This window comes from Echiichthys vipera (assembly GCF_963691815.1).
Source record: "Echiichthys vipera genome assembly, chromosome: 14".
Taxonomy (NCBI): domain Eukaryota; kingdom Metazoa; phylum Chordata; class Actinopteri; order Perciformes; family Trachinidae; genus Echiichthys; species Echiichthys vipera.
In genome coordinates this window covers 23,324,798-23,349,864 of record NC_139839.1, presented here as the reverse complement: position 1 = coordinate 23,349,864, position 25,067 = coordinate 23,324,798, and the positions used below count along the sequence as shown (strand labels likewise).

Here is a 25,067-nt window from a genome sequence, read left to right as displayed (position 1 = left end):
TACTGATGATATACTAGTTTTGCCAAACAATTTCAACTTTAACACTGCATGTAAATAAGAAAATCATCTGTGAAGAGGTTAGTTAGTTAAATATTTCTTCTCTGTTGTCTATGCTAAACCCATGTGCTGAGTATACTAAATATGAAATGGTAATGACCTCAGAATATTTTTAAATTTGAAATAAGTTTTAAGGAAATGACTTACCATGAAGAAAGACTGAAACACGTGACAGAACCTCAAACTACCATTGACGCAGTGATCCTGTATGTTAATGTACTCACATCTGTCAGTCTGTCTCTGGAGCTGCTCCTGATGGAAGGCTTGGACTTTCCGCTTACACTCTCGCTGTCGCTGTCCTTACAGTTGTTCTGCCCTGGCTTCAGCTGCCAAACACAACACACAAGAAGACCAAGGGTTAACAACATGAAACAAAACTGTTAACACTGTAGTTTAGAGCTTTACATGGATAACGCTGGTGAGGGAAGGCATCCCACGGAAATCGCCTCATGAATATGTGAGAACTGGCAGGAGCTGCAGCACTGTCTCTGTAAATCTGTCATGTTTCTGAGCCTATTCAGCCGCCATCATTCCGCTTGCCAATGATAGACGCCATCTGATCTCACAGTATGAAACTCCTCTCAGCCCACGAAATAGAGAAGAGGGACAAAGACCCCTCCAGATCCTTCAAATGGAGCCACTATCCCTTCCAAGCAGACACCACATGCCGAGGCAGCAGGAGCTCAGCAAGTGTCATCCTCTAGACACTCTGTTCGAGATGCAGCAAAATGACAAGAATAAAAGGAGGACGTGCCAATCCACGAGCATCTGAGGCCCTTCAGAATCTGAAGAACAATAAAAGACTCTTGGGAGTGTGGAGCTGAGTGAAAGGAGGTGGGGTTTGTACTCCCTGTCCAAGTCTGCGATTGATGTCCTCTGAAGGTCCCATGCTGCTCCTTCCAGACCAGACGAACACTGCAGGTTTCATTTCAAAGCACATAAAAGATGGCTTTATGGGACAGTGCAGTAAACGGCTGCTCTGCCAACTAATAGGAATAGCAGAGCATGGCGCTGCACACACAAAGGACTTGGACTACAAGGTAATGGAACTATCCTTCCCCCTCCCTTTCCTGCTCTGGAGGGAAGGGGCAGAGCTACAGTATATGATTTTTTTTTTTACCTCTGCTTCAGTATTCTCTTTTCAGGTATCGGCCATCATTTAGTGCGATGAAAGGCCACAAGGAATGGGAGTACCAAAAGAACCCTTGAGTTGAGCGGGTAATTAAAATGAAAATGTTCCCTTTTCTGTTGCCATTAGCGGTGTGAAAGGAATCCTATTCCTTGGGAGAATTACATTATGGGTGAAAGGCGGGTGGATTCGCCATAGTGCTGAACACGATAAGAGAGTTTGAGCACTGGGAATGCCTGATGGGCCTGTTTGACTCTGCGGGTGCATGTTCCTGAATGTGTGTGTGTTCATGTGTGCACCAGTGACTGTCTATGTGGTCAGACAAGAACCAAATGTGGCACATACACAGACACATGCACACCAATGCCCTGTGCTGTGATTGCACTAATTACCTCCAACACGTTTAATTCCCACAAAAACCAAGGCCACATTTTCTCTCTTTTTCTTGTAAATGCCAGTTTGTCTGAGGGGAGTTTACACGTTTTTAGAGAGAAAAGAGGAATAATATCTATCCAACCTGGCCCGTGAACTGATCCTTGAAAAAGGGGGGAGGGATACTGTTTACGTCCCGGTCCGTGGCTCCTTCATCAAAACATGTTGACCTATAATATTTATTAACCAGCCTGTGTCCCTGCCGACAATACCAGGCAGCGCACGCCAGCATACTCATGCATTTATGAATGTGCACACACAAAAACAAGGCAGAAACAGAGACATTATTGAAACCTTTTGCCAACTCCTGCATCACATATTCACAGCCCAAAACCTAAAACATATATGGTAAGCTTATAAAGAATATAATAAGTGTGGGAGAGATGTAGAGATTTGTCTTTCATTAATCAATGTTGTATCAAACTGACTCTGCAGCACATAATCACATCATCTTTATCCTGGCTTATCAGTGGGAAAGCACTCCATGAAATCACAAATCTTGCAAAAATTTAAATCTGTGTAATGTCTGAAGAACACGTCTAATAAAGACATTCCAATAAAGAGCGGCTCATCTTTCAGGGCTATTACATAGCTCAGGACCTGATTACACAGCTATTTGAAAACGTATCCCTCAGCTTGTTCCCTTTAATTTCCCCTTGAGCTCCCTTAAATTACTTCAGAGAATTGTTTTTTTTTTCATCTGCTCTTCCCTTTCCGAGGATCACATGACGGATTCATTTCTTTTTATGGTGTGATTAATGGATGTCTTAAGCAAATGGAGGGAATGCCAGTGGTCAGTGCCATCAGAAAGTGAAGTTGAAATTTAATGGCCTGCTGTCTGAAGATAAATTTAAATGTGTGTGTGTGTAGGAGGGGCTGCCTCTGCGACCTCTGCTGATTTGATCACTCCAACTGGTTACTGTCTGTAAAGTCACTTTCTGCATTTTTTATAGCCTTTTAAAGTTCTCAGTTTTAAACCTGTAATGAAACCCAGTGCACGTCACTGCATTCAGAAGCGATCAAGGGCGGGGAGATGAGCTCGGTGTGTGTGTGTGTGTGTGTGTGTGTGTGTGTGTGTGTGTGTGCGTGTGTGCGCATGCAGATGCCCCAGACAGTTGTATACAAATGCAAAGAGATTAATTAAGACGCAGGTTGAGGCATACAGATACATTTATTTAATGACCTTACTGTATCTGTGGTAAGAACTGGCCCTGCAGGAAGATAACAGACAGATGGTTTTAATATTCCAGAGGCTAATTTCACAACAATTAAAGACACAGCGAGACATTAGCATCTAATGAAACATTTAAACTACTAGTAAGTGCATCTGCCATTAATTTCCACACAGTGAGGTCTTGTTTTCCTGCAATCTGTTCTGTGTTAGGGGATAACGTTTTTTTTCCTTGTCTCTCTTACCAGTCTGAATTTACTGATGTAGAGAATCAACAACTGTTTTCAATCAGCAGTCAGCATGAGGCTTCAGAAGAGAGCAGCAGAAACCTCAGCATGAAAAGGTTTAGCCTGCAAGTATGAGAAATAATTGAACATTTCTTATAAATCATTCTTTACAGTAAGTAAGTTACTAGCAACTATTCAAACTGTTACTGCCTTACTTTATTTGGATAGTTCAGTGGTGTCAACTGAACATCCCTAAACCATTAGGATGCATCAGTGATGTCTGGGATTCAAGTGATACTCATAACTGAGTGAAAACTAGATTCATTAAATGTTATATTGTCTGTGGAGATAAAACTTTTCACTTGATAGCTGCAGGTCAGAGTGTTACCACTGTTACTGGTCAGTATTTTAAACATACTGCGGTAGTACTATCACTTAACACTTGGAAGTCAGTCCAGTACATTTTCCAGGATATATGAAATTCTGAATTCAAAGTCATGCTTTGTTTAAGAAGCTCTTGATGTGAGATTTGGCTCAACACAACACATGACAAACCATTTGACAGATTTTTCTAAACATTTCATCAATTAGTAAAAACATTTATAGTAAAAAAAAAAAGAGACTAAAATGTGTTTTAGATGAAATGACAGACCTTATTAAGAGTGGGAAATCCAGATCATCCTCACCAAAAAATTACCATATAGGTTGATTAGGCAAGCAGCCTATTATGACCCATATTGTTTTAAACAGCGCCCTCTAATGGCAGCAGTCATTTGCGGAAGCAAACAAGGAAGTTACGTTAAGTGGTATTAGACACAGAACTTTCACCCAGGAGACTGGTGTGTGTGACTGGTGTGAAAACAAAAGTCATCGGTGACTTAAAAAAAAAAAATGTTATCAACTTTCTTACGTACATAAGTCTGTGACACAGTTATGTCTATAGTTGTAGTGAAATCTGTGATGAAGTGACGTCCGTGATTCATTTTAATCACATCCATGTTATTTTCAAACCCTAAGTTGTTTTGTTGCCTAAACTTAACCAAGTAGCTCAGTTTCACAATGTTTAAAACTGGCACCATCTCCAAATGCTATATAAAATGTTCACATGCTGTGATCATGTGTTTAAAACTGGCATCATGCAGGCTTTTACAATGTTAAATAGAAGTCATACATGTTGCTTTGGGAGTCATAGGCAAACGGCCTAATCTGTCGTTTAGGTATGAGGACATGTTGCGTTAATCAAAGCAACCATATTATCTGGGAAAAAAACCCTAACATCATAGCTAGAGAAGAAAGCTCACCCTACTTAAATATATAACATAGAAGCAAATGAGTCAATGATTTGCTCGTTAAAGGTCTAGTATGGATTTCCAATAATGTGTCAGAAGATGGCCATTTGTTGACCAGCCTCGGCCAGAGCCGTTTCTTCTAGAACCTAATATACCTAGTATATTCTCTAACACCCTCTCCACGCTTTAACATATCTATTGAAGGTGTGGCAGAAAGAAACGGGTGTCTTTACAGATAACATCAGAGCAGCATAATTGGTGCTGGCAAATTAAATACCAATGATGCTAATGAATTCCGTGTACGCTCCGCAAATATTTATGTCTACCAAAGCACAAGATGCCTGTCTTTATAATACAAAACATTTCATTAAAAATACTAAATCAAAAAGTAATGTTTTCTTTTCAGTATTGTTGTAAGTTGCAGCAGAGGAGTAAGTGCCATGTAGGCACTGAAACAGATTCAGATACAGTACACGCTACAGTATGTTCCCAGATCGAAGTGCAGAAACATCTCATTTAACACTGTTCCCCTGAAAAGTACACTGTAACAGCTATTACAACATTGTCTTGAGCATGTGGAGTCAATTATTTTCTCACTTACTGAAAAGTGCTCACCATTGCCGTAGAGGAATTTTACAAGTGTACTGACCTATTCTCAAGGGCTGCACTACAGACTCCATGCAATCAAGCACAAACGTAGGCCTGCTAACATTTCTAACCACAAAGGCCTTTTTAAACAGAGCCATACTCAACCGGCCTGCCCCAGCAACTCCAAACCCCACCCCCATCCCTCATCCCACAGAAAGACAGAAAAAGGCAGAGAGAGAACTGGGCTCAGTTTTCGGTACTGGCCTCAATGGGATAGTCATCAGCTCCTGGTTTCCCTTAGTTACGCACAACAGCAGCTGCGGAGCTCGGCGGTAATAAAACCTGGAACAATTTAACGGCTTTTATTGTTCTTCTGCGGCTTTCAGAACAGCTAACCTGTCCTCTCAGGATCTGGCAGGGAGAATCCCACTAGGGCAGCAATGAAAGAGGATCTCATTTACCTAAAAGCGCTTATAAATTTTTAATTTGCTTTAACAAGTAAATTAACAAGTCCCTCATTTGGGAAGTTTTGTGGCTGCTTGCCACTGAGGGAGGACTATGAAAGTTTTATAGATTATCCACTACCAAGGCTGTGTTGCTGATAATAAATTGTCTATTTCCTGCGGCACTGTCAAATCCCCTTGGTTTCCACCGACTACACTTTGAATATCTCCTTTATGCTACCTTCAGAGGTCTATATACCAGGGCTATTAAAGTGCTGGGAAGCTTCACGATTCAGCAGTTTAAATGAACAACTTGAAGAATTTCTGTCGACTTTATACAGGCGTTCTCGTATAGCCTTAGGAGACGCCATTGCCAAACATTAGACCACATTAAGCATTGCTAATTATGTCCATACCAGCCTCTACATCACATCAGCCTCCCCGTGAGCCCATCTAGTAAAACCACCTTGGGCAGGCCGACAGCAGCAGTTGGAAACTGCTGGACCTGTTTAACTCACAGCCGGCTTTATCTGACGAGACTCTTATGTAAAGAGGAGCTGAGGATTCATTTGGGGCCTGCCGAGGAGGCGACAACGGACCCTACATCATCTTTTTGACAGTGGCTATGTGGGCGAGTCCACCAGCGTGGCCTGGCTTTGACCCTGTGCTTGGCTCTAAGGCCCAGCTGCTTTAACTGCCACAGACAGGAGCCCTGCCTGGCTTTCTCGTCAACCATAACCCCCTCAGCCACCCTCGCTCACAGCCTGTCACTGAGCATCAGAGGTTGGCTTGCCCCAGATTTGTTTACTGTTAGCTCTGTGTGGCAAAGAAGTCACAGGCATACAGTGTGAAAATAACCCTAATGCCTTTTTTTTTTTTTATCTCTGTAGTGGAAGCATGGAAGTTGTGTGTTCTTGGATCACTGTGACTAAATAACATATTAAAAATACTTGCCAGGTTTATCCTAAAGCCTACTGTTTGACTGTGGATAGGATGTCACTTGCAGTCAGCCAGTGCAGCACTTTTTATTAGTACCTAGGTATGTAACCATGGAGAAGCTCCATTTCCTGTCAATCCTCTAGCATCATTGAGTGCCAGTGATCTCTGGCGACCTTGTCAGACATCATTTTTCTAGCAGGGGAGAGATCAGTGAGGCCGAATGCACCCGCTCCGACCAATCTCATGCCACAGAGGAGGCTTTCCGAGCCTCTGTGCTGGAATGTGAAGCCAAAGCAAAGATGTGGAGCCACTAAGGACTAGTCACAGCAGCCGCAGGGAGAGAGCATCCTGAGAGGAGGAGTGGGAAATGGATGCTTGGGGGGGTTGGGGGGGGGGGGGGGGGGGGTAAACGTGGTTGAGAGCACTGTCTTGATCTCATCAGTCATCCTAAGGACTCCATTTCCTCCACCGCAGACTGGAGGCTACTAGAGCTTGTGGCTGCATTTATATATTGCCATAAATCTCTGAACTATGACGACATTACAGACAAATCAATATGCTTTTAACATCCATCCTCTGCCCTGCGTCGCAATCACCCTTCCCCTTTCTCACAAATGGTCATATAATGCTGTAGTCTAGTGGATTGAGTTATGGGGACAATTCCCAGATTTAATAATGAACTGAGCAGGTGGAGAAATAGTGTGTGTGTGTGTGGCGGGGGGTGATATATAAGAGCAGCGGGAGACCTCTTCTCTCTCAGATCATATCAGAACATCTTGTTATAGTAGCCCTGCGTGGCAGTAAAATAACCTTGCAGCCCACTTTACGCACCTCCAATTTCCTGAGCTCTAACATTCCCCATGTACAGCAGGTAAAAAGCACACCAAGAGAATACTGTTACCAGATTCATTCCCAGAATGCACTGGGAAGCAGAGGGAGGAGGGTGTTGGGGCTGTGGGGAGATCAAAAAGACCCCTCTAGCTGCTCGGTTGAGCGCTCATCACCACATAACTACTCATCAAAGAAATATGCGTGCAATTAATTACATGATTCCCCAGTTCTTCAATCTGTGCTACTGAGTCGTTACTTCAATATTGGCTTTCAGGGACCCATCCAACTAAAGCCACAGTCAGTGTGCCAAATCACAGCTCCCCGAGCTGGGCAGCCTCAATAAAGAGAGGTATGGAAAAAAAGACAGCAGAGAAAGAGCCCTCTCCTATCGGCTTGCAGGGGCTATCATTTCTCTTTTTTATTGCCATTTATTTTCCTCCAGGAATTCACTGCCAGTATATTGGCAGGCCTTCCAGTAGATGGAGGCAATGAAATTTAGCGCAGACACTTAACACTGGGTCAAGCCTTGTGTGTGGCTCATGTGTGGTGGTAATATGATAGACAAACGCTTCTAGGTTAGGGAAGGAGGGCTTTTTTTAATGTTACATAAATACCAGCAGAGTGCTCAGTATGACACACACGGCTGCAGTAAAGGGAAAATGCATAACCTAAGCATTTCAGAAGGAAGCAGAAGATACACACATTTCTAAAATGGCAGAGCACTGTAGCCCCGCTGTGGCTATTTAAGAGAGACAACCTAAATAGGTCAAAGCTATGTCATTATGCTAAACCCTGAGGCATGGAAGAACTGCTGGCTGGAAAGTAATGCAGTAAATAAAGCTAGAAAACATATAAGCTAATTGAGATGAATTTAAAGACATTCCACTCAAATTATTAAGCGAAAAGGCCACTCGATACACATTTCATTTTAATTAATTTACATCCACTCTGAAACGACACACAAGAACGACTGATTGCATTTTACATACATTAGTGCCAATGTTAGTAAATCAGACTCAGCCTGCACTAACTGACTAATGTACGTACATTAACATTTAAAGGTTACAAGAGCTAAAACGCCTTTCTGTTCATTTTGGAAATCATCATTCACCAATATCAATCACCCTACGTGTGAATACCAGTGCTTATAACTAACAATCCTCTGTGATTCACTGTTTGCATATCTGCAACGAGTATTCATTCAGTTACAGTATTTAATAACCTTGTGGATGTTTAAGTGAAGCTCATAAGCTGATCTCTGGTCAGCAGGTTTTTATTGCCATTCAGTTAACATGTGGCCCTGCGTATCAATAACCGTGCTGTGGCTTGAGAATGATGGCATCTCACCATACCTGCATTGGGCTCCATCTGCACTGCTATTTGGGGATTATAGGAGGCTGTAAAATATGATGGCAGGATATAGGTTTTCTATTTGGCTGACCCAGGGTGTCCGCCCAGGGCACACACTGCTACCACTAATCCCCGCTGCAAACGTCCTCATTTAGCCACCTTCCTGATAGTCACATATGTCGTTATCAAGTCATAAAACCAGATAGTGCTATGCTCCCAACATATTAATAGCAGCCTGAATTCGCCTGCGTCGTGATGAGTATGCTAGAAAACATCTGCTCAGGATGCTGTAACAGACTGGTAATGGGACACAGCAAAGAGCCAAGGGCAACAAAAATACAGCCAAACAACATGATTGTAATTGAAATAATCAGGACTTCAGAGACAGGAAGTAACTCACATGTAATACAATACATTGTACTTTTTTGATGCAAGATGGTACATAAAGGCATGATGATGACAGAATATTGTCCATTAACATTTTAGTAGGACCACATTGACAGTGTGCTTGACTCCCTTTTATCCGAGGGGTCATAAAAATACAGCTGGCCATAATGGGCTGGTAGGCAGCAGACGGGATCAGAAATACTCTCTGCATATATTCGTCATTCGTCGACAATGAAAATTATGGTCAGTTTCAGCACTTTTATAAACCACACATTAATTCTAACTTCAAAGTGTATATTTATACTATAAATAATTCTGACGTTAAAAAGTAGAATACACAAAGTGTGTTGCTGAGTGTAAAATAAATAAGCTAGCAGAAGAAGATGGGAAAAATGTGTAACCTTATGTTGCAATTGCTAATACTTGTGTATCATATTAATGTTTCAAATATGCAGATGACATTTAGAAATGTGGCTTGCAGACCACTTTCAAAGGCAAGTTGTTTTCTCTTACTTTGTACCTTACCAGTGTCATTATTGCAGAGTACTGATATTTACGACTGATGGTTTGTACTCACATCACTCAAAATCATCAGGGCCGCTGCTCAAATGCCTATTGCTTATACGTCATCACCCCTCTTAGATTTAGTTTTGTCAAACTGTTTTTGAATATTTTCTGACCAAATCTGCAGTAAACAGACATCAAGACCGCCATCAATGCTCATGCCCGTACACATGCACACGCTCGTGCCCGTACATGTGCATCCGTGCTTTACAAAAGACCACATCTCCCAAATGGGCCTTGGTCAAACTAGACTTTAGCCGTGAAACATGCTTGGGCACGGTACAAATGGACATTGTGTGCGCCCCTAAGGGGCCAAATTAAACTCTGGTGGGTGATGTGAACTGGTTGGAGGAGTGTTGGAGGGAACAGAAGTGAATGCATCAGAAAATATACATCTAGGCCTCAGAAAATGATCAAGGACTTTCCACAATTATGAGACAACTACTTCTCTGTACATAAAAGAATAAAGAGATTAAGCCAAAAGAGGTAATATACATCAAACAGAAAGGGTAAATGTTAAGTTGTCGTTGTAATGTTGAATACAATGTACCTGTGGTGTTCAAAAAAACTCAATAAAATACTAATTACCAAAAAAAAGCCTCTGCACAGCAGCAATAACTAGGGCACATACTTGTAGAAGTTCAATGAATGATGGTTTTACACAAGATGGAGCATTGTCATTTGATTTTCTCTAAGCTTGTCATAACTCCACCAGTGGAATATAAACAATGAATTCTTTATCAAATGTCACAGCTTTACTGTGGTAATAAAGGAGGTCCAGGGTTAGGATTCAAGCCTACACAGTAATGAGAATAGATACCTGTCACGCCAGACCTGACAGCATCCAGCAATGACTACACTGCTTGTAGAAATAGCTTCCCCACATGTGTGTAAGGCATATTACAACACACAGGGGACCTGTTACATTTCAGCCTAGTTCCACATCACTTGGCTTAAAGAGAGACTATTTAGGTGGTTTAGTGTTCTTATTTATGTTGAGAATTACAGTGAGATCAAAATCTTGTCATTTCTTTCTTACTCTGACAAGCAGGGTTTTCAGCAGCTATCAGCGATCTTGGCAGGATAAAAGAATTACCCCATGACCCTCTTTGCAAGCCATGCCCTTACTCTGTTTGTGTTTTGGTCTGGGTTTCCTCTAGCGAGTAATGGACTTCCTTCAACTCATAAATCACCCCTTTTGTTTTTTTTTCTCTTTTCCTCCACTATGTTTTGTTAAGTGTACCACATCTTTGTTCTGTGAAGCTATTTTCTGTCACGAAAAAGCAGCCAGACAATGCTGGCCCTCTTTTTCCTGTTCCTGGAAAGGCACTTTTACAGGCGCTGAGGGCCACAAATGTCAACCACAGGAAGGCAATTATGAGAGTTAAATGACTTCCTTACTGTTATCAATCCACTCTCTGAACCCAGGGAATGGTTAAAAGCCACCATGAAATAGGGCACAGTTAGAGTTTTCTCCTGGGCCCCAGCCAAGGCTGCTAACCTTGCTATTAAAGGCCCCGACAAGCTTTGTCAATGCAATCTGCTGAATGCCTTGAGTGACACGCGATCGATATTCTCCACTCTCCCGGGTCATCACCAGTGACAGAGGCCTAAGTAATAATACAGCTCTAGCTGCCTCTCTAACTTAAATGCTTCCACTGCCACAATATTTCTTCTTTTTTTTTGTCTCGGGGCTTGCGAGTGAAATTTTCTGCACTGATCGAAAGAGGAAGATATGGAAGGTGGGGGGTGGGAGTTAGGGGAGTGTGGAGGTGTGTTGGTTGGTGGGGTGGTGAGGAATTGCTATGTGTGTGGATTGATGCTGGCGAGGGTAGTGAGTGTGGCCGGCTGAGGGAGGAGGAGGGGGGTGGGGCTCTGATAAATCGAAAATGACTGGCTGCCGAGTTGTAATCTGCCAGCGTCAAGCCCCCTGTAGCAACAAGCCAAATGAAAAAGCACGCTGACAGGCCAGAGAGATGGAGGGCCTGCGGTAGATTGCGGGGAGGAGATGGCACAAGGGGAAGAGAGAAGGAGGAGGGGGTGGGAAAACAGGCAAAGCAGCGAGGAATTGTGGGGGAGACATTTATTCCAGTGCACAGGGGTGTCAGAACGTAGTGAAGGAAAGGTAGTATGTGGTTACAGGCAGTAAATAAAGCTTGTGTATACTCTTGCACACACATACACAAACTACAACCAGCTGAAAACATAAGAGTCCCATTACAATTCCTAATAGGTCTAATGTAAACACGAGCAGTTGGCAGTGTTGTACAGCCCATCAAGAGCTGTCAATTAGCTTTACACTGATGTGTTTATATGACTGGGTATGTGTGTATACAGAGGGCTTGTAAATCTATTGTTGTATGCTATCACTGCATTTGCGTAAATGCCATCTGAAAAGAGCACACACATACACACACACACGCAGCTGTTGTGTCCTTCACAGGCAGGTGAACCAAGCTCCAACATCAAAATCCGACACAAGAGCTCCACCTACTGCAAGTGTCTCCTCTGTGCCCCGTCCTCTGTCGTTCAGACAGTGAGGCGCGAGCTCTCTGTGAAAAACAGCAGCAGCAGACGGCTGTCCGTGTACGGCGTGCAGCTCATTTCTGCTCATTACATTAAATTCCAAAGTATCTTTTCTCATTGAACATTAGTGTCAGACTAAAGAAATGCAAATCCAGACATGGCTAATAAGGCTGCAGCAGTCCGGCCTTTTCTGGGAGCCTAAAAACAATGTGAGCTGCAGTGAAATCTCGGAGCTAAGTCTGCGCTCACCTCCCAAGTATTAAGTGTGTAAGCCTGATGCCTGTTAAGCAGGGTCTTGTAGGAGCTGGGCCTGAGAGAAGAAGTCAGTCTGCCTCACTGTCTGTCCGCTTAACAGGCCTGCAGGCCCTGAATACGCAACAGCACTCCCTTGCAAAAATGCAAGGTCAATTCAGCAGCAGTGGTGAGCCCAGGACAGGAGGACCAGCATCGTAATTGGGAACTCAATAAAGCTCATGTGAAAAACAATGTAAGATGATGCCGGTAGAGCCCACCCAACAGGACCATAGAGAACCCAGAGCAAACAATCTGTCTGCACAGCCATCCATAACCCTACACAGAGTTTACACATCTACATCAGATGAGCTGCATATATTTAGTAATCACTAGTGGCACAGCATGGGGCCTGATGAATTCACAAACAGCAGGAAATAGCGCCACTGTATTTTCAACAGAATTATCTGCAGCTCTTTGTTTATCCATTGCTGCTTTTTCCCTCTGCCTCACCACAGCAGCAGACATGCCCAGTGAGGCAACAGGGGCCTTGAATCTGTAAAGGCTGCCTCCCTCCTCCCCCTGTTTCATTTGCAGACCCGTGGCTCACAGTCGGACTGTCGCAGAGAAAAGCCATCTCCCTCACAGCATGGCTGCTGTTTCAGGGCAACGCCGATCTGCTGCATGCACCCCGACTTTCCGCGCTCCCACTGGGCTATTCAGGAAATCGCGGCTGATACTGAGCTGTTTGTCTCCCTTTTGTGCTCACCCATATTCGCGACGCGGCAAAAAAAAGAAGAATAAATGGGAGTGCAGCTTTTTCTCCCCCGAGGAAACACTGAAAATTATTTCTATGACCCTCAGTGTGGCAATTTTGGTGAAAGGCACATAAAAAATGAATAAAACTCAATTTAAAAGGTAGGCGCTGCAGGAGTGGATGCCTGCCTGTGGCTTTCTGAGTTTGCTGGGGAAAATTGGGTTCTCAGCCTGATGTTTATCACTAGAAACTTTAGGCGTTTTCTGGAACAAAACTGGTGTAATCATTTCAAATAGGCCAGTGTGAGATGAAGACTTTATATAAGCAGTGCAAGAATACACTGAGGTCTAATCAAAGAAATACTGAAGGAAGTAATGTGGGAGTTCGACTTTTTGATTTGTGTTTCTTTCTACTGTGACAGCTTTTGTTTAAAACGGCTTAGAACTACATAGGAATTAGCACTGCATAAACAACACAGGAACCAGGGATCATAGACCCATCAGTGCAGATTTGCTAGTGCTGGCTGCTGCACACATATTCCTCAACCACAATCAGTTACCCTGCCAAAAAAACAGGCCAAAGAGGTAGCTCTCACATAATCATGGCTAATGAGCAATAAAAAGGGTGGAAACATGCATCACAAGACCTTGTCCATCATGCCGGCTGATAAGATTAACTTGGACTTCAGAGAAAAGTTATTTGATGTTTGGAAAGGGATGTGTGTCACTGATAAGATTGTGTAATTTAGTTTAGGTTAACTAATGTTTTTCAGGCTGACTTATGTCCTGCGTTACTGCAGGCTCACCTGCCTTCATGATAACACTGATGCAACCTTGTAAACTAATCCACGTTTCTCAGATAAGCTTCTATCACACACTGAGAAAGACCAAACATACAACCATGACCCAAAACAAAACCTTGGCAAATCTGTCTGAACAACAGTGGGTCCTCCAACTAATCTCAACACTCGGTCAAGGCTGTGCAGTATTGTACCATAATAAATTATTGCTGATAGCCTTATGCATCTGCAGACATCTAATTCCCAAAACAGCTTTTAGTGAGAAACTACGATTTCACAAGAATCAAGTCAGTTAACAAAAACACCACCTTAGCTTTTGTCTACAAACAGTAGCTTAAACTGAGAGCATCACAGTTGCAAACAGAGTAAAGGCACTTGTAATATAAATTATGGAGAAGCTCAGTGAATGCAAATGAGAACCATGCAAGGCTTATTTTTAATCCGAAAGACAAAGAAGAGAAGTGAGGCAGAGACAACATGCAAAGCTGGGTACAATCTTAAAAGTAACAGGAATCGTTGGGGGTTTGGGTGAGAAATGCTTTTACTTCACTGCAGTCTCACAGGAGAGCACAATGTGAGCCAAAGAACAAGGCTAAAACAAGCATCCACTGCATTTTAAAAGCGCACTTTCTTTGCTTTTTATCAAAACTTTTTTTCCTTGATAACTCCTCATTTACAACTGTCTGTATACACTACACTTCATGAAAGGACGCCAAGCTTTAATAGGCCAGAAAAACTCAAGTGTGGGCTCCAAAGAGCTAATGTCAAAATTCCCACGAGCAGTCTTTTAAACACGGGTGAATAATTCAGCACAGCCTGAACAAAGACTGGATCTGAGACAGAGCGCCAGGCTCTCTGGCGTACGCTGCACTTTCTTTCCCCGTCCCACAAGAAGGAACAATGACGCGGGCACTCCTCTCTGTTCGTGACTGAGAATCTTTCTGTTTCATTTTGAGCTTTCAGAGCTGATTTTATACAGCCTACCAGAGCTACTGCTGTGGCTTCAGTCAGCCCCTTGTGTCTTTCTTCCCCATGGAGAGCTGCAGCACACCAGCCTGTCATACTCCTGACGACCTGTGGGTGGTGCTACACGACAACACATCGGGAGGAAGACTACAGACATGACTGGAGAATCAATATTAGATAGTGTCCACACAGTCTGTGATGAGAGAATGTTGCTTTAAAAAACATGTGTATCACATTACACCTCGACGCACGCACCCCCCCCCCCCCCCACACACACACACACACACACACACTGACACACGCACACACACTGACACATGCACACACAACATTCAATCAAGGTGGCATGAAACTAAACAGAGAATACTTGAAACAAACATCATTATCCCCTCTTTTGGTCGCTCTTTCTCCCTTTCAGCACCACTTTGATTTCACTGCTCTGTCTACAAGTCTAACTTCGCTGTAGGAGTCAGCTATTTAACTCAGGTCACCCACAGCCTGTGGCCAACGGGTTAGGCTTGTTTGTCAGTGTGTGTTCCAAAAGTGGACATATTTAAAGAAGCAGATTTTAACCTCCAATCCTCCAAACCAGGGAGACATACACTACAGAGTTGTGTGTTACTAAAGCTCTGATTCAGACTCAGTGAGTGAATAATTGAGCCAAGGATGCAGGGCAGCTTCTTTTTATCGCAGAACATTTCAAGGGCAGAATATTACAGGAGCGGTCAAGAAAAATATTTGAAATAATTCATTTAAAATAAGTTGAAAAAAATTTGAAAATCAAAGTAAATGGGAACTCAATCTATTTTATACATCACAGATTGTTTCATGGGGTTGAGGAGTAGTGCTGCATATGAGGAAAAAGTTGTAAAGTGTTTTGTGGCTCCAGACAGGGCTGTGTGAAAAATGTTGGGTCTGAAGCACAGTGTGGATGGCTCCAGCTGTCACCATCTTGGCAGTGCCTGATGCTGCCTAACTTCTGCCTGCCACCTATCTTCCGGGGGTCTGTAGGGACTGACTCGCATTTGGAGCCAGCCTCAAGTGGCCATTCAAGGAAACGCATTTTTTGGCTCTTCGGTGTAGGCTTAATTTTTCAGCACCAGAGGTTGCTGCTCGGTCTGAAGCCTTCAGGTTTGAAAATGAAAAAAAGCTGGAAGCCTGGTTATAAAGAAGTGAGGTTACAAGACCCTGTCTCTACTTGAGCACCGTGCACTTGCACCATGTAGGTGCCAGGTATTAAGGAATACATGAAATGAAAAAAGATGATCTCTGCTTCCACTTCATTCAGACTGAATTTTTGCAAATGATTTAAGGGACATACTGATTGACTTTTAAAGATGTATTTCTTCATTGATGTGCTGACCTTGGCTGATACAGTATATTAACCTCTGTCACATGGTGTGGCTAGTTTAGCTTCTGGCAGAGATGTAGTGCATCCAAGGACATCACTGAGCACACACACTCCAAATGAAACGTTAAATACTCCACATCCTGTTTGCAGGCCAAAGAAAAACATTGAGTTAAGCTCAGTATAAAAAATCCAATGATGTTAGAAACTCGCCTGATTTTCTACTTTCCTGAAGACGACACCTACATTTTATAAAAGTTGTCATCTCCTGCTCGACCTCTCTTCTTAAAACAGACTTGCAAACTTGGCAGAGGAAACTCTGCGTGTAGCCCTAGGCAGGACTGGGAGTCAGTTCAAAGATTCCCCATATAACTCTGATTGAAAATGCACAATGGATCTTTTTAAGTTTTAAGGCTAATAATTGATGAACACAAAGGCTCTCTTGAATTTTCCATGTGAAAGAGGAGCTGACATTGGAAAGGTTCACTGGATTGGAGCTTGTACCCTTTCTCCCTCCTCCTCCCTCCTCCTCCCTCTCCACATCTTCATGCTCTCTATCTCCACGTAGCTGCGGGCTAATTGCAGCGATTTTAGATGATTGTTATTAAAAACAGGCGTGCGGCGGCGCTTTGCGAGCTGAATCCCCTCGAGGAGAGGCCCCGTCACACCGGGAGCGCCTGTGCATCCTAATGACTGCAATCAGGCCTTTGTTTTCTCCGATGCTGTTAAGGACGTGAGGAGATACGCACACACAACAACACACTCCAGCGCTCTTCAGGATGAATAAACCTGAAGAGAAAAACAACAGCGGCGGCAGTTCACTTGTTGTCGGCTGTTGTCAGTTTACACGCCTGAGCAGGAGGCGCCCGGACTATCAAATTACAAAGAACAGTAACACCTTACAAGAACACAAATACACCATGTTTTATTTACATTTTAGGCATATACTGCATGTCAAGAGGCTTCATTAGGCACTAAAGATGAAGTTTAAACTCATGTACTGCCCACACTGGCAGGAACACAATGCAAAATATCAGAAAGGTCAAACTTACAATGTTCTGAAACACTCAGAATGCACAAATTGTCCTGCTTGTCTACAGCATTTTCAACACTGGTAAACTAGAGAGGACTTTCAAAGTGCACTTACACCTAATTTATTAAACTTTATCTCTGAAAATCTCTGTTTTTCATAATTACAGTAAATCTGATCAACTCTTCATGAAAAACACTGATCTGGATCACAATCAAAAGCAGTGTTCTTTAAAGTAAATTTAGAAAACATTGTCCATTGTCATTGTTTAAATAATATTGTTTGCTGATGATATGTTATTGATGGGGTTGAGTACTGTTACTTATATCTCAGGCCTAGTGTGATAAATGTTTATCAATGCTTCGATGTAGGCAGCTCTGTTCATTTCTTTTTCTTCCCCAAAAATAACACAGTTGACACACACACACACACACACACACACACACACACACACATGCGCACAGACACACACACACACACACACACACACACACACACACACACACACACACACACACACACACACACACACACACACAGAAAGCAAAGCAAACAGTATGAGTCTGCAGTGAGCACCAAAGATTTAATAGCGTGATTAATTAAATAGTTACTTAATCAATTCTAATTATCCAGCAGGGTTGGTTCTGATGCAAGGCAGCAGGCAGTACAAGGACCAACCACATCAGCCGTTATCTGATACAATTACAATGCACACATACAACACAGCAATAAGCACCATCAAATATTTGAGAGTTGACTTAGTGAGCTGCAGCTAGGGGAAATACAAGAACTACAGGTCTGTCTGGTAAATGGACTTGTACTTATATAGCACTTTTCTAGTCTTCTGACTACTCAAGGTGCTTTCACACTACTTGTCTCATTCACCCTTTCACACAGACATTCACACAGATGGACATCTACATAGCATCTAATCTAACCATTCACAACACATCTACACACCCATGCGCAGCAGGGTTCAGTGTCTTGCCCAAGGACACTTCGACATGCAGACCGGGGGAGCTGGGGATCAAACCGCCGATCTCTCGAATGGAGGACGACCAAGTCTTCCATTGAGCCAAAGCCCCCTCTGAGTCAGTAGTGTATCGGTCGGTCGATCAATCAATCAATCAATCAATCAATCAATCAATCAATCAATCAATCAACCAATCAATCAATCAATCAATCAATCAATCAACCACACTGAATAGCCCAACAGGGAGCTGTGCTTTAATGTGAAAATACTTATTAATTCACACAAGATTTTACAAAAATAAGCTTTACCATGTGATTATTTCAAAATAACTATATATTTATTGAATTACCAGAAACATGTGACATATGATATGTGATATATATATATATATATATATATATGTATATATATCATTCAAAAGATATGAATTGACCTTTTTTTAGGATAAAAGATTTTGGCCATATCACCCAGCCCTTTACTGTCCCCATTTATCACTGATGCCTTTTTTTCCCATTTTTTTTAAATTGAATTATGCAGAATACAGAAGAAAAAGTATAATATTTGTACAGCGTGTCTTCTTTAACACTGATGCCTTTTAACCTTATTCTATTTACAGTCTATGATTCTGATTTTCCAGTGACTCTACAGTACATCATCACTGGAACGGGAAGAGAGAAACTGCAGAACCCATGTGGCTATAGCTTTGTTTCCATCAAGCAGTCAAGTTCAGTTAAGTTTGTTACACATTAGAAAGATTATTTTTTTGTTTCCACTGTCAAAAGTTCTGGATTGTACCAATAAACCTCCTTCCTGTCACATGTGTGCGTTAGCCCTCTGCTAAGGTACTGAGCACACTGCTCGGATACTAAAGGTGGAGCTACAAACAATACAGTCCATTAATTGGTGCAGATGTTCCCCTGCTTTGTTGGTGAAGAGGAAATAAGTCCAAGTAATGCAGGAGAAATGTTTAAAAACTAAAAACAACATGCTACTTGTTGTTGAGGCGGCTCTTACCATCCAGTAACAATGTTAACACAGTAGTGGTGTTTAGGTACATGTCTATAGGGTTATGTACGGTTCTAAAGACACTACACCGGAAGTGTTTGATAGAACCAAGGCTTATGGCAGCATTACAGCTGATCAGTTAAACAAAGAGAGAAACTCAATATATATATTTCACTGCACTTACAACCCATGCTCCTTCAGTAAACATATCTGGTTACGGCCTATTGGGGACACTGAGAGCCGCCAACCTCTGCCAGACAGTCCAAACCCTCAGCGGCCTGTGTGAATGTGCAGGGAATGTTATTTGTTGTCCGATTCTCCGTCACTTTGCTGTGGCAGAAGGCCTGATAGCAAGTGGATTTAACAGCATGGCTGAATGCAAATCAGCTCCCACTGACAACCACACACACAGAAAAAAACAAAAAACAAAAAAAAAACAGGACCTGTGGGCAGAGGGTCCTCTACAACACTGTAGCCCCCTTCCCTGCCCATGCATAATGCATGAGAACATGTAAATACGTTATTCCGTGCATGCATTAATGATCACGGAGAAACTCGCAGTCTAAGCACAAGGGCAATTAATAAAAGATGGCGCACAGATAAAGGCCCATACCTCCCCCGTCTCATAAACCTCGAACCCCCTCCCCCACCACTTGATCCACTGAGACACATTTCATGCCAATTCTTAACCTTGTTTTATTTCTGTGCGGCTTGGGGGTGTGTTGCAGCAGGAGTAGAGCTGAATAATGAATGGAGGCTATCAGAGCACCCGTCTACTGTAGAATAAGTCAGCTCCAAAGAAGATACAGCTACGATTCACATATAAATGCACACACAACTGCTGTGGTCCTTAGTGAATGCTCTGGGGAGGAAATGAAGGGTTAACTGGTCTCTGGGAAGCTGTGAAATGAGGGCTTCATAGCCTGGAGATGGTGCATAAAATATCCACTATTTGTCTCGCTAGACACAAACAGTGCAAATACAGACTTTTTATTGAATGTTGCTGGCTGAGTCCTCCCCAGTGCTTGTGTCTGGCTGCAGGGACAAAAAAGAAGACTGTACAGGCTGATGATATTGGTAATTGAAAATCAAAACAATCATCTTGGCATCTTGCAACATGCTATATTGTACGTTTGGAACTGAAACAAAAACTCCAGTGCGTAGGTCTTCAGTTAAAACTTAAAGAACACCATCAAAATGCAATGTCACGTGTTATTAGTTTATTAACTTTAGTTTAAATTATTTCCATCTTGACTAATTTGACTGATTTTGACACCAGGATGGTAAATGTCAGGCAACTTGAGGTAGATATCCACCATCTGACTCCACTCCCTGAAGTAACCAGGGATCCACAGCAAATATTGTTGGAAAATCACTGAACATATCCATCTTCTTAAGAACCTGTTCTTCCCGATAATGTGCATAACGCACATTATCGGGGAGAAACAATTGATAACAATTGATTGATATTGTACGGGCTTAAATTTATCATGGCTTCACCTCCATATTAAGGAATAGCAGAAAGCAGCAGGTGTGTATATATAATCCCCACAGACTTATTAAAATATCCAACTTTACAGCAGAAATAAACATGTTTACAGCCTCTAAAGCTAATTTCCCTCTTCATGACCCTTTTACGGGGGATGAATTATTATACAACTCACCTATTTTAAGTACATTAAGGCTTCACTCCCTCCCTCACTCCCTCACTCACTGACGTTAAGGCTTACAGTTGATAATTGAGAGCTGACCACTCACAAGTTTTTTTAATTTAATTGAATTGAATTGAGCAACAGATTGATGCAGTCACAAGAGACTGTAGGCTTCATTCAGGCCTTCAGCTCCGTCCAACCTCCACCTCTTTGCCCATCCTCATCCCAACTCGGCCTCATCCCAACACGTGATATACTTTTTGGTGTCACTTGTCAATGCACTGGGAAGCCTGCATGTTAAACACATGAAGCTCCCCTACAGACGGTGTTTAAACACGGGGTGGTTAACATGAATTCAAATAAAATTACGTTTAGGCGGCATTTAGACTGTTTTATGCACCAACGCACAAGGCACCCTTGAGTGTTGGGGCCAAATGCCAAGGGCTGTGACAAATCATTTCAGGAAATTGTTTACCAAGAACAGATCCAGCCAATATTATATGTTTAAGCCTAAATTACGACCCACAAAATACAGTATAAACCAAAAATTAAGCAGTTATTTTGTGACTAATAATTCTTTTTGAAGACAGTGGATTTAAGGTGAAAATGTTTAATCAAAGTGGTCTCTTGCTTTGCAAGATGATCAAAATGGTTCACCCAAGTTCAAGTGCTCATCCAAACTCTTTTTCTGTTGCTAGAAAAGAGTCTTCCTTTATGAACAAGCCACCTTTTTCTGTTTTTTCGCAAGGTAAGAATGATCCCAGGGCCGGATCCAAATCATTTTCTCCCTCCTGTAAACTCATATAATTGCTTCTGATGATTTCATCTCACCTCATCTCCTTCACTAGCCTCCACTCTGATGGCATGGATGGATGCATCTCAAGTGACAGTGAGTATAAAGTATAAAGGCCTTTGCACTAGCTGTAGCGCTATTTTCAACAGCCTCAGCTTTCGAGTATACTGAAGAGAATCAGAAAGAGGCAGATGGTTAGGGAAAGTGAAAGCTCTGCCTTGTCTATTTTTTGTTCCAGTAGGAGCTGGCCAGGCTGACAGCTTGTCAATCTAACCGACCGAGGGGACAAGATCTGGTGATGACAGCACTCTCTCTCTCTCTATGATACCTGTCTTTCTGTGTCAGTCCATCACTTGTGTGCAACCATAAGCTGACCTTTCACCGCCACCATGCTTCCCCTGTCCGTCAAGCACAAAACAGACGAGAGGAGAGAAAAGGAGAAAAAAACGTCCCCCTGCAGCTAATGTTCCCCTCCCTCTTCTATGTGCTGATTTTAAGTGACAGTAATCACTGTTTATTAGCTCACTTTGCCCTTGTCATGTCCAAGAGCAGCAGCCACATATTAGAGTGATTAGACAATTAGGGCCATTACAGTATTACACTGGCCAATGTCAAACATCACACGTTATACTGTAGAAAGAGAGAGTAGACAAAAACTCTCTCGCTTTCCCTCCACAACAGACATTTCAACAACTCTAAGCTGGCAAAAATTGGCTTAATGATTGCGGCTAGTGTGCACCACTGCTCTATTTAGAAATAGACTGCATTTTGTGTTCACATTAACAGTACGAGGGGAAAAGGCACAAAGGGGAATAGACTGTGCTTATTAGAAAGGGAAGAAGACCTGATGTAATGCGGCTTACGCAGCAACACTAATTAACAGAAGGCCCAAGCTCATTTCCTAAAAATTTACTTAACTCACACCGCTTCATTTATTGGAGCAAATGAGCGGAGAGATGTGTATCTACTTAAGCTGCAGCAGGTCAATTACTAAAGCTAAATTATTCACAGAATCTAATATTATGTCCCACAAAAATCCTATTCCAAAAATAAACTTCTACACTGAGTAAATGCTATCATAATTAGTATAATTAAAGCATATTATGTATTAATTATTACATGATAATTCCAGTAGAGCTACTTTAATTCTGTGTGCGCCTACACGTAAGAGATGAGAGATTCTCTAGTCTTGTTGAACACAACAGACATGCAAATGAACAAATTAAGCAGCGAGGGAGCCGACTGAAGACTCTCTCCGGTAACAAGTCATGGATAACTAGAGCAAATCCAACAGTAAAGTGACCACAACTCTGCTGGGGGAGAGGAGAGGAGAGGAGAGGAGAGGAGAGGAGAGGAGAGGAGAGGAGAGGAGAGGAGAGGAGAGGAGAGGAAAGGAAGCATCTGGAGACTGTGAGACATCACAGGACTCTGATGGTCAACCTCTTCTCTTGCAGGAGGGGTAGAAGGGAGGGAAATCTGTTTCCTGTCATCTTCCATCTTGTCAGTCTTTGTTCAGACATCTTGCATCTCCTCCACCAGCTGTTTGCTGCCTGTGCAGACAGATGGTTGCTTCTCTTTGATATGCACTCTCCTCTGGCCCTCTCTCCCTCACACTCTGTCCTCCCCCTCACTGGGTAAAACTTTAAGCCAACTTGGGGTATAGACTACAGTGGATTTTGCTGAATTCAGAGACAGCTAGTTGGTCACACTGAAAAACTACTGGCCATTTGCAGTACATAATGGTGAAGAATAAACAGACTTTTCTCCAGTTTCCTGATGGAAATAATGATCTAGACATTATGCATATCAATGTGGGAACAGGTTCGTGTGTATGCAAATCTATTCTGCAGAGCTGGCCAAGTGAGAAAGATTTTAAGCCAAGCCTCACTCAGAGGGAGATTGTTTCTTAGCACCACGCCAGCAACGACTGATATTGCCAGACAGTTACACAAGTTTACGTTCGGACAAAAAACAATTGTTGGGCTTTGCTCTGCAACAGTCAGCGAGCATGTGATCCATCCTTCCACAAATCTGTGACATTCCCATAGCTCACATTGCCAGGCTGCCTCTCTGAGTATTTGTGTCTGTGTGAAGCGACCCTAACGTGTATGTGAGCATGCGCATGGGACAACAGAGGGCTCTTTGAGCCAGGGTACTGGGGTCTGCCCATGTGGCTCAAGCAGCTCAACTATGGGAACCATCCCTGTGCCCGGTCAACCAGCAGACTGAAACCAGAGCTGCTCAGAAGTGGGCAGCAGACGGCAGGCAGGATCCGGCATTCCAGTGGGAATTTAACTGGGGCTAATGAGCTCTGGGAGGGCTCCTCTGAGGAGAAACTGAAGCACACATTCAATGGTGCAGCTCCACACCTTGGACACATCTCTGCTATCAAGCATAGAAGAAGTGTTAAAATATTTCTATGTGATGCGATGCATAACCCAAAATACATATGCATTAAGCTCCAAGCCATAGAATACCATTGATTGATGAACCTGACAGGAATTGTTCAACAATTTTGCAGAGAGTTAGATGAGAAGAATCAAGACCGTTATCGTATCTGACCATTAAACATACAGTAAGACTACAACCAGCTGCTAGTTAGCTTAGCTTAGCACTAAGACTGGAAACATTGGAATACAGTCAGCCTGGCTCTGTCCAAAGGGAACAAAATCAACCCACCAGCACCTTTAAAGTTTACTTATTTAAAACATTAAACCCCATATGTTTCATCTGTACAGAAACTGATCTGAATGTGTGTGTGTGTGTGTGTGTGTGTGTGTGACATTTTACTGGTGATTATGTGAAGAAGATCGAGAGCAGTAATCAATCTTACACTCTAAATATGAAACTATGCATTTAAAGTTATTGCCCTTAAGGTTTTAGTCTTGGTTGATTAGGCAACACCTGACTATATTAGTGGTAACAAGAAATGCCTTTTGTGTATGCAAATTGAATATAGAGTGAAAAATGGAGACTGGATTTTCTATTGCTGAAATGATCGTATCCTTAAAGCGATTTAAATCAGCATGCTATAATGAAAATGTTATGGAATAAAATCTTAAATGAAACTGCTGTTTTACACCGTAGGTTTACATAAATAAAACCTGTAAGAGTGAAACCTGTGATAAAAGCAACTCTAGAAATCAAACTTGGCAGAAATATATATATATATATATATATGTTTGTGTGTGTGTGTATGTAAATGTGTGTAGAGGCCACAGCTTTGAATGACCTCAGCACATTTGCGCCCACAGGACATCACTAGTTTCTCACACTGCTCTGGTTTGATCTTGCTACGGTCTTCTTCAGTCTCTTCCACCGTTCACTAACCGGAGTGGGTTTCTTAGACATAACTTTGTCGCAGAGGATTTTCCAGAGATTATCTATGGGGTTTAGATCTGGACTCTGGCCATGTCATTGTTTCAATATTCTTAGCTTAAAGGAACTGCGTAACCTGTTTCATAGAGTGAGAGGGGGCATTGTCTTACATGGAAATTGCAGCTGATTGGGAGACAGTTGCAGTGAAGGTGTTGCATGTTGCTGAAGGAGGTTCACAGAAACATTTGCATTCACCTGCTAT

The 25,067-nt window shown here is 42.5% G+C and overlaps 1 protein-coding gene across 1 annotated transcript in view; it reads right to left on the bottom strand.

Moving 5' to 3' along the window:
• auts2a (activator of transcription and developmental regulator AUTS2 a) overlaps positions 1-25,067 on the bottom strand; it is a gene marked incomplete at its 5' end in the record, with an annotated part of 340,529 nt that overhangs the window by 186,486 nt on the left and 128,976 nt on the right. Inside the window, one exon of the mRNA XM_083927505.1 lies at positions 282-383. Coding sequence (XP_083783631.1) covers positions 282-383 — 102 coding nt within the window. The remainder of the gene's footprint in view (positions 1-281; positions 384-25,067) is intronic.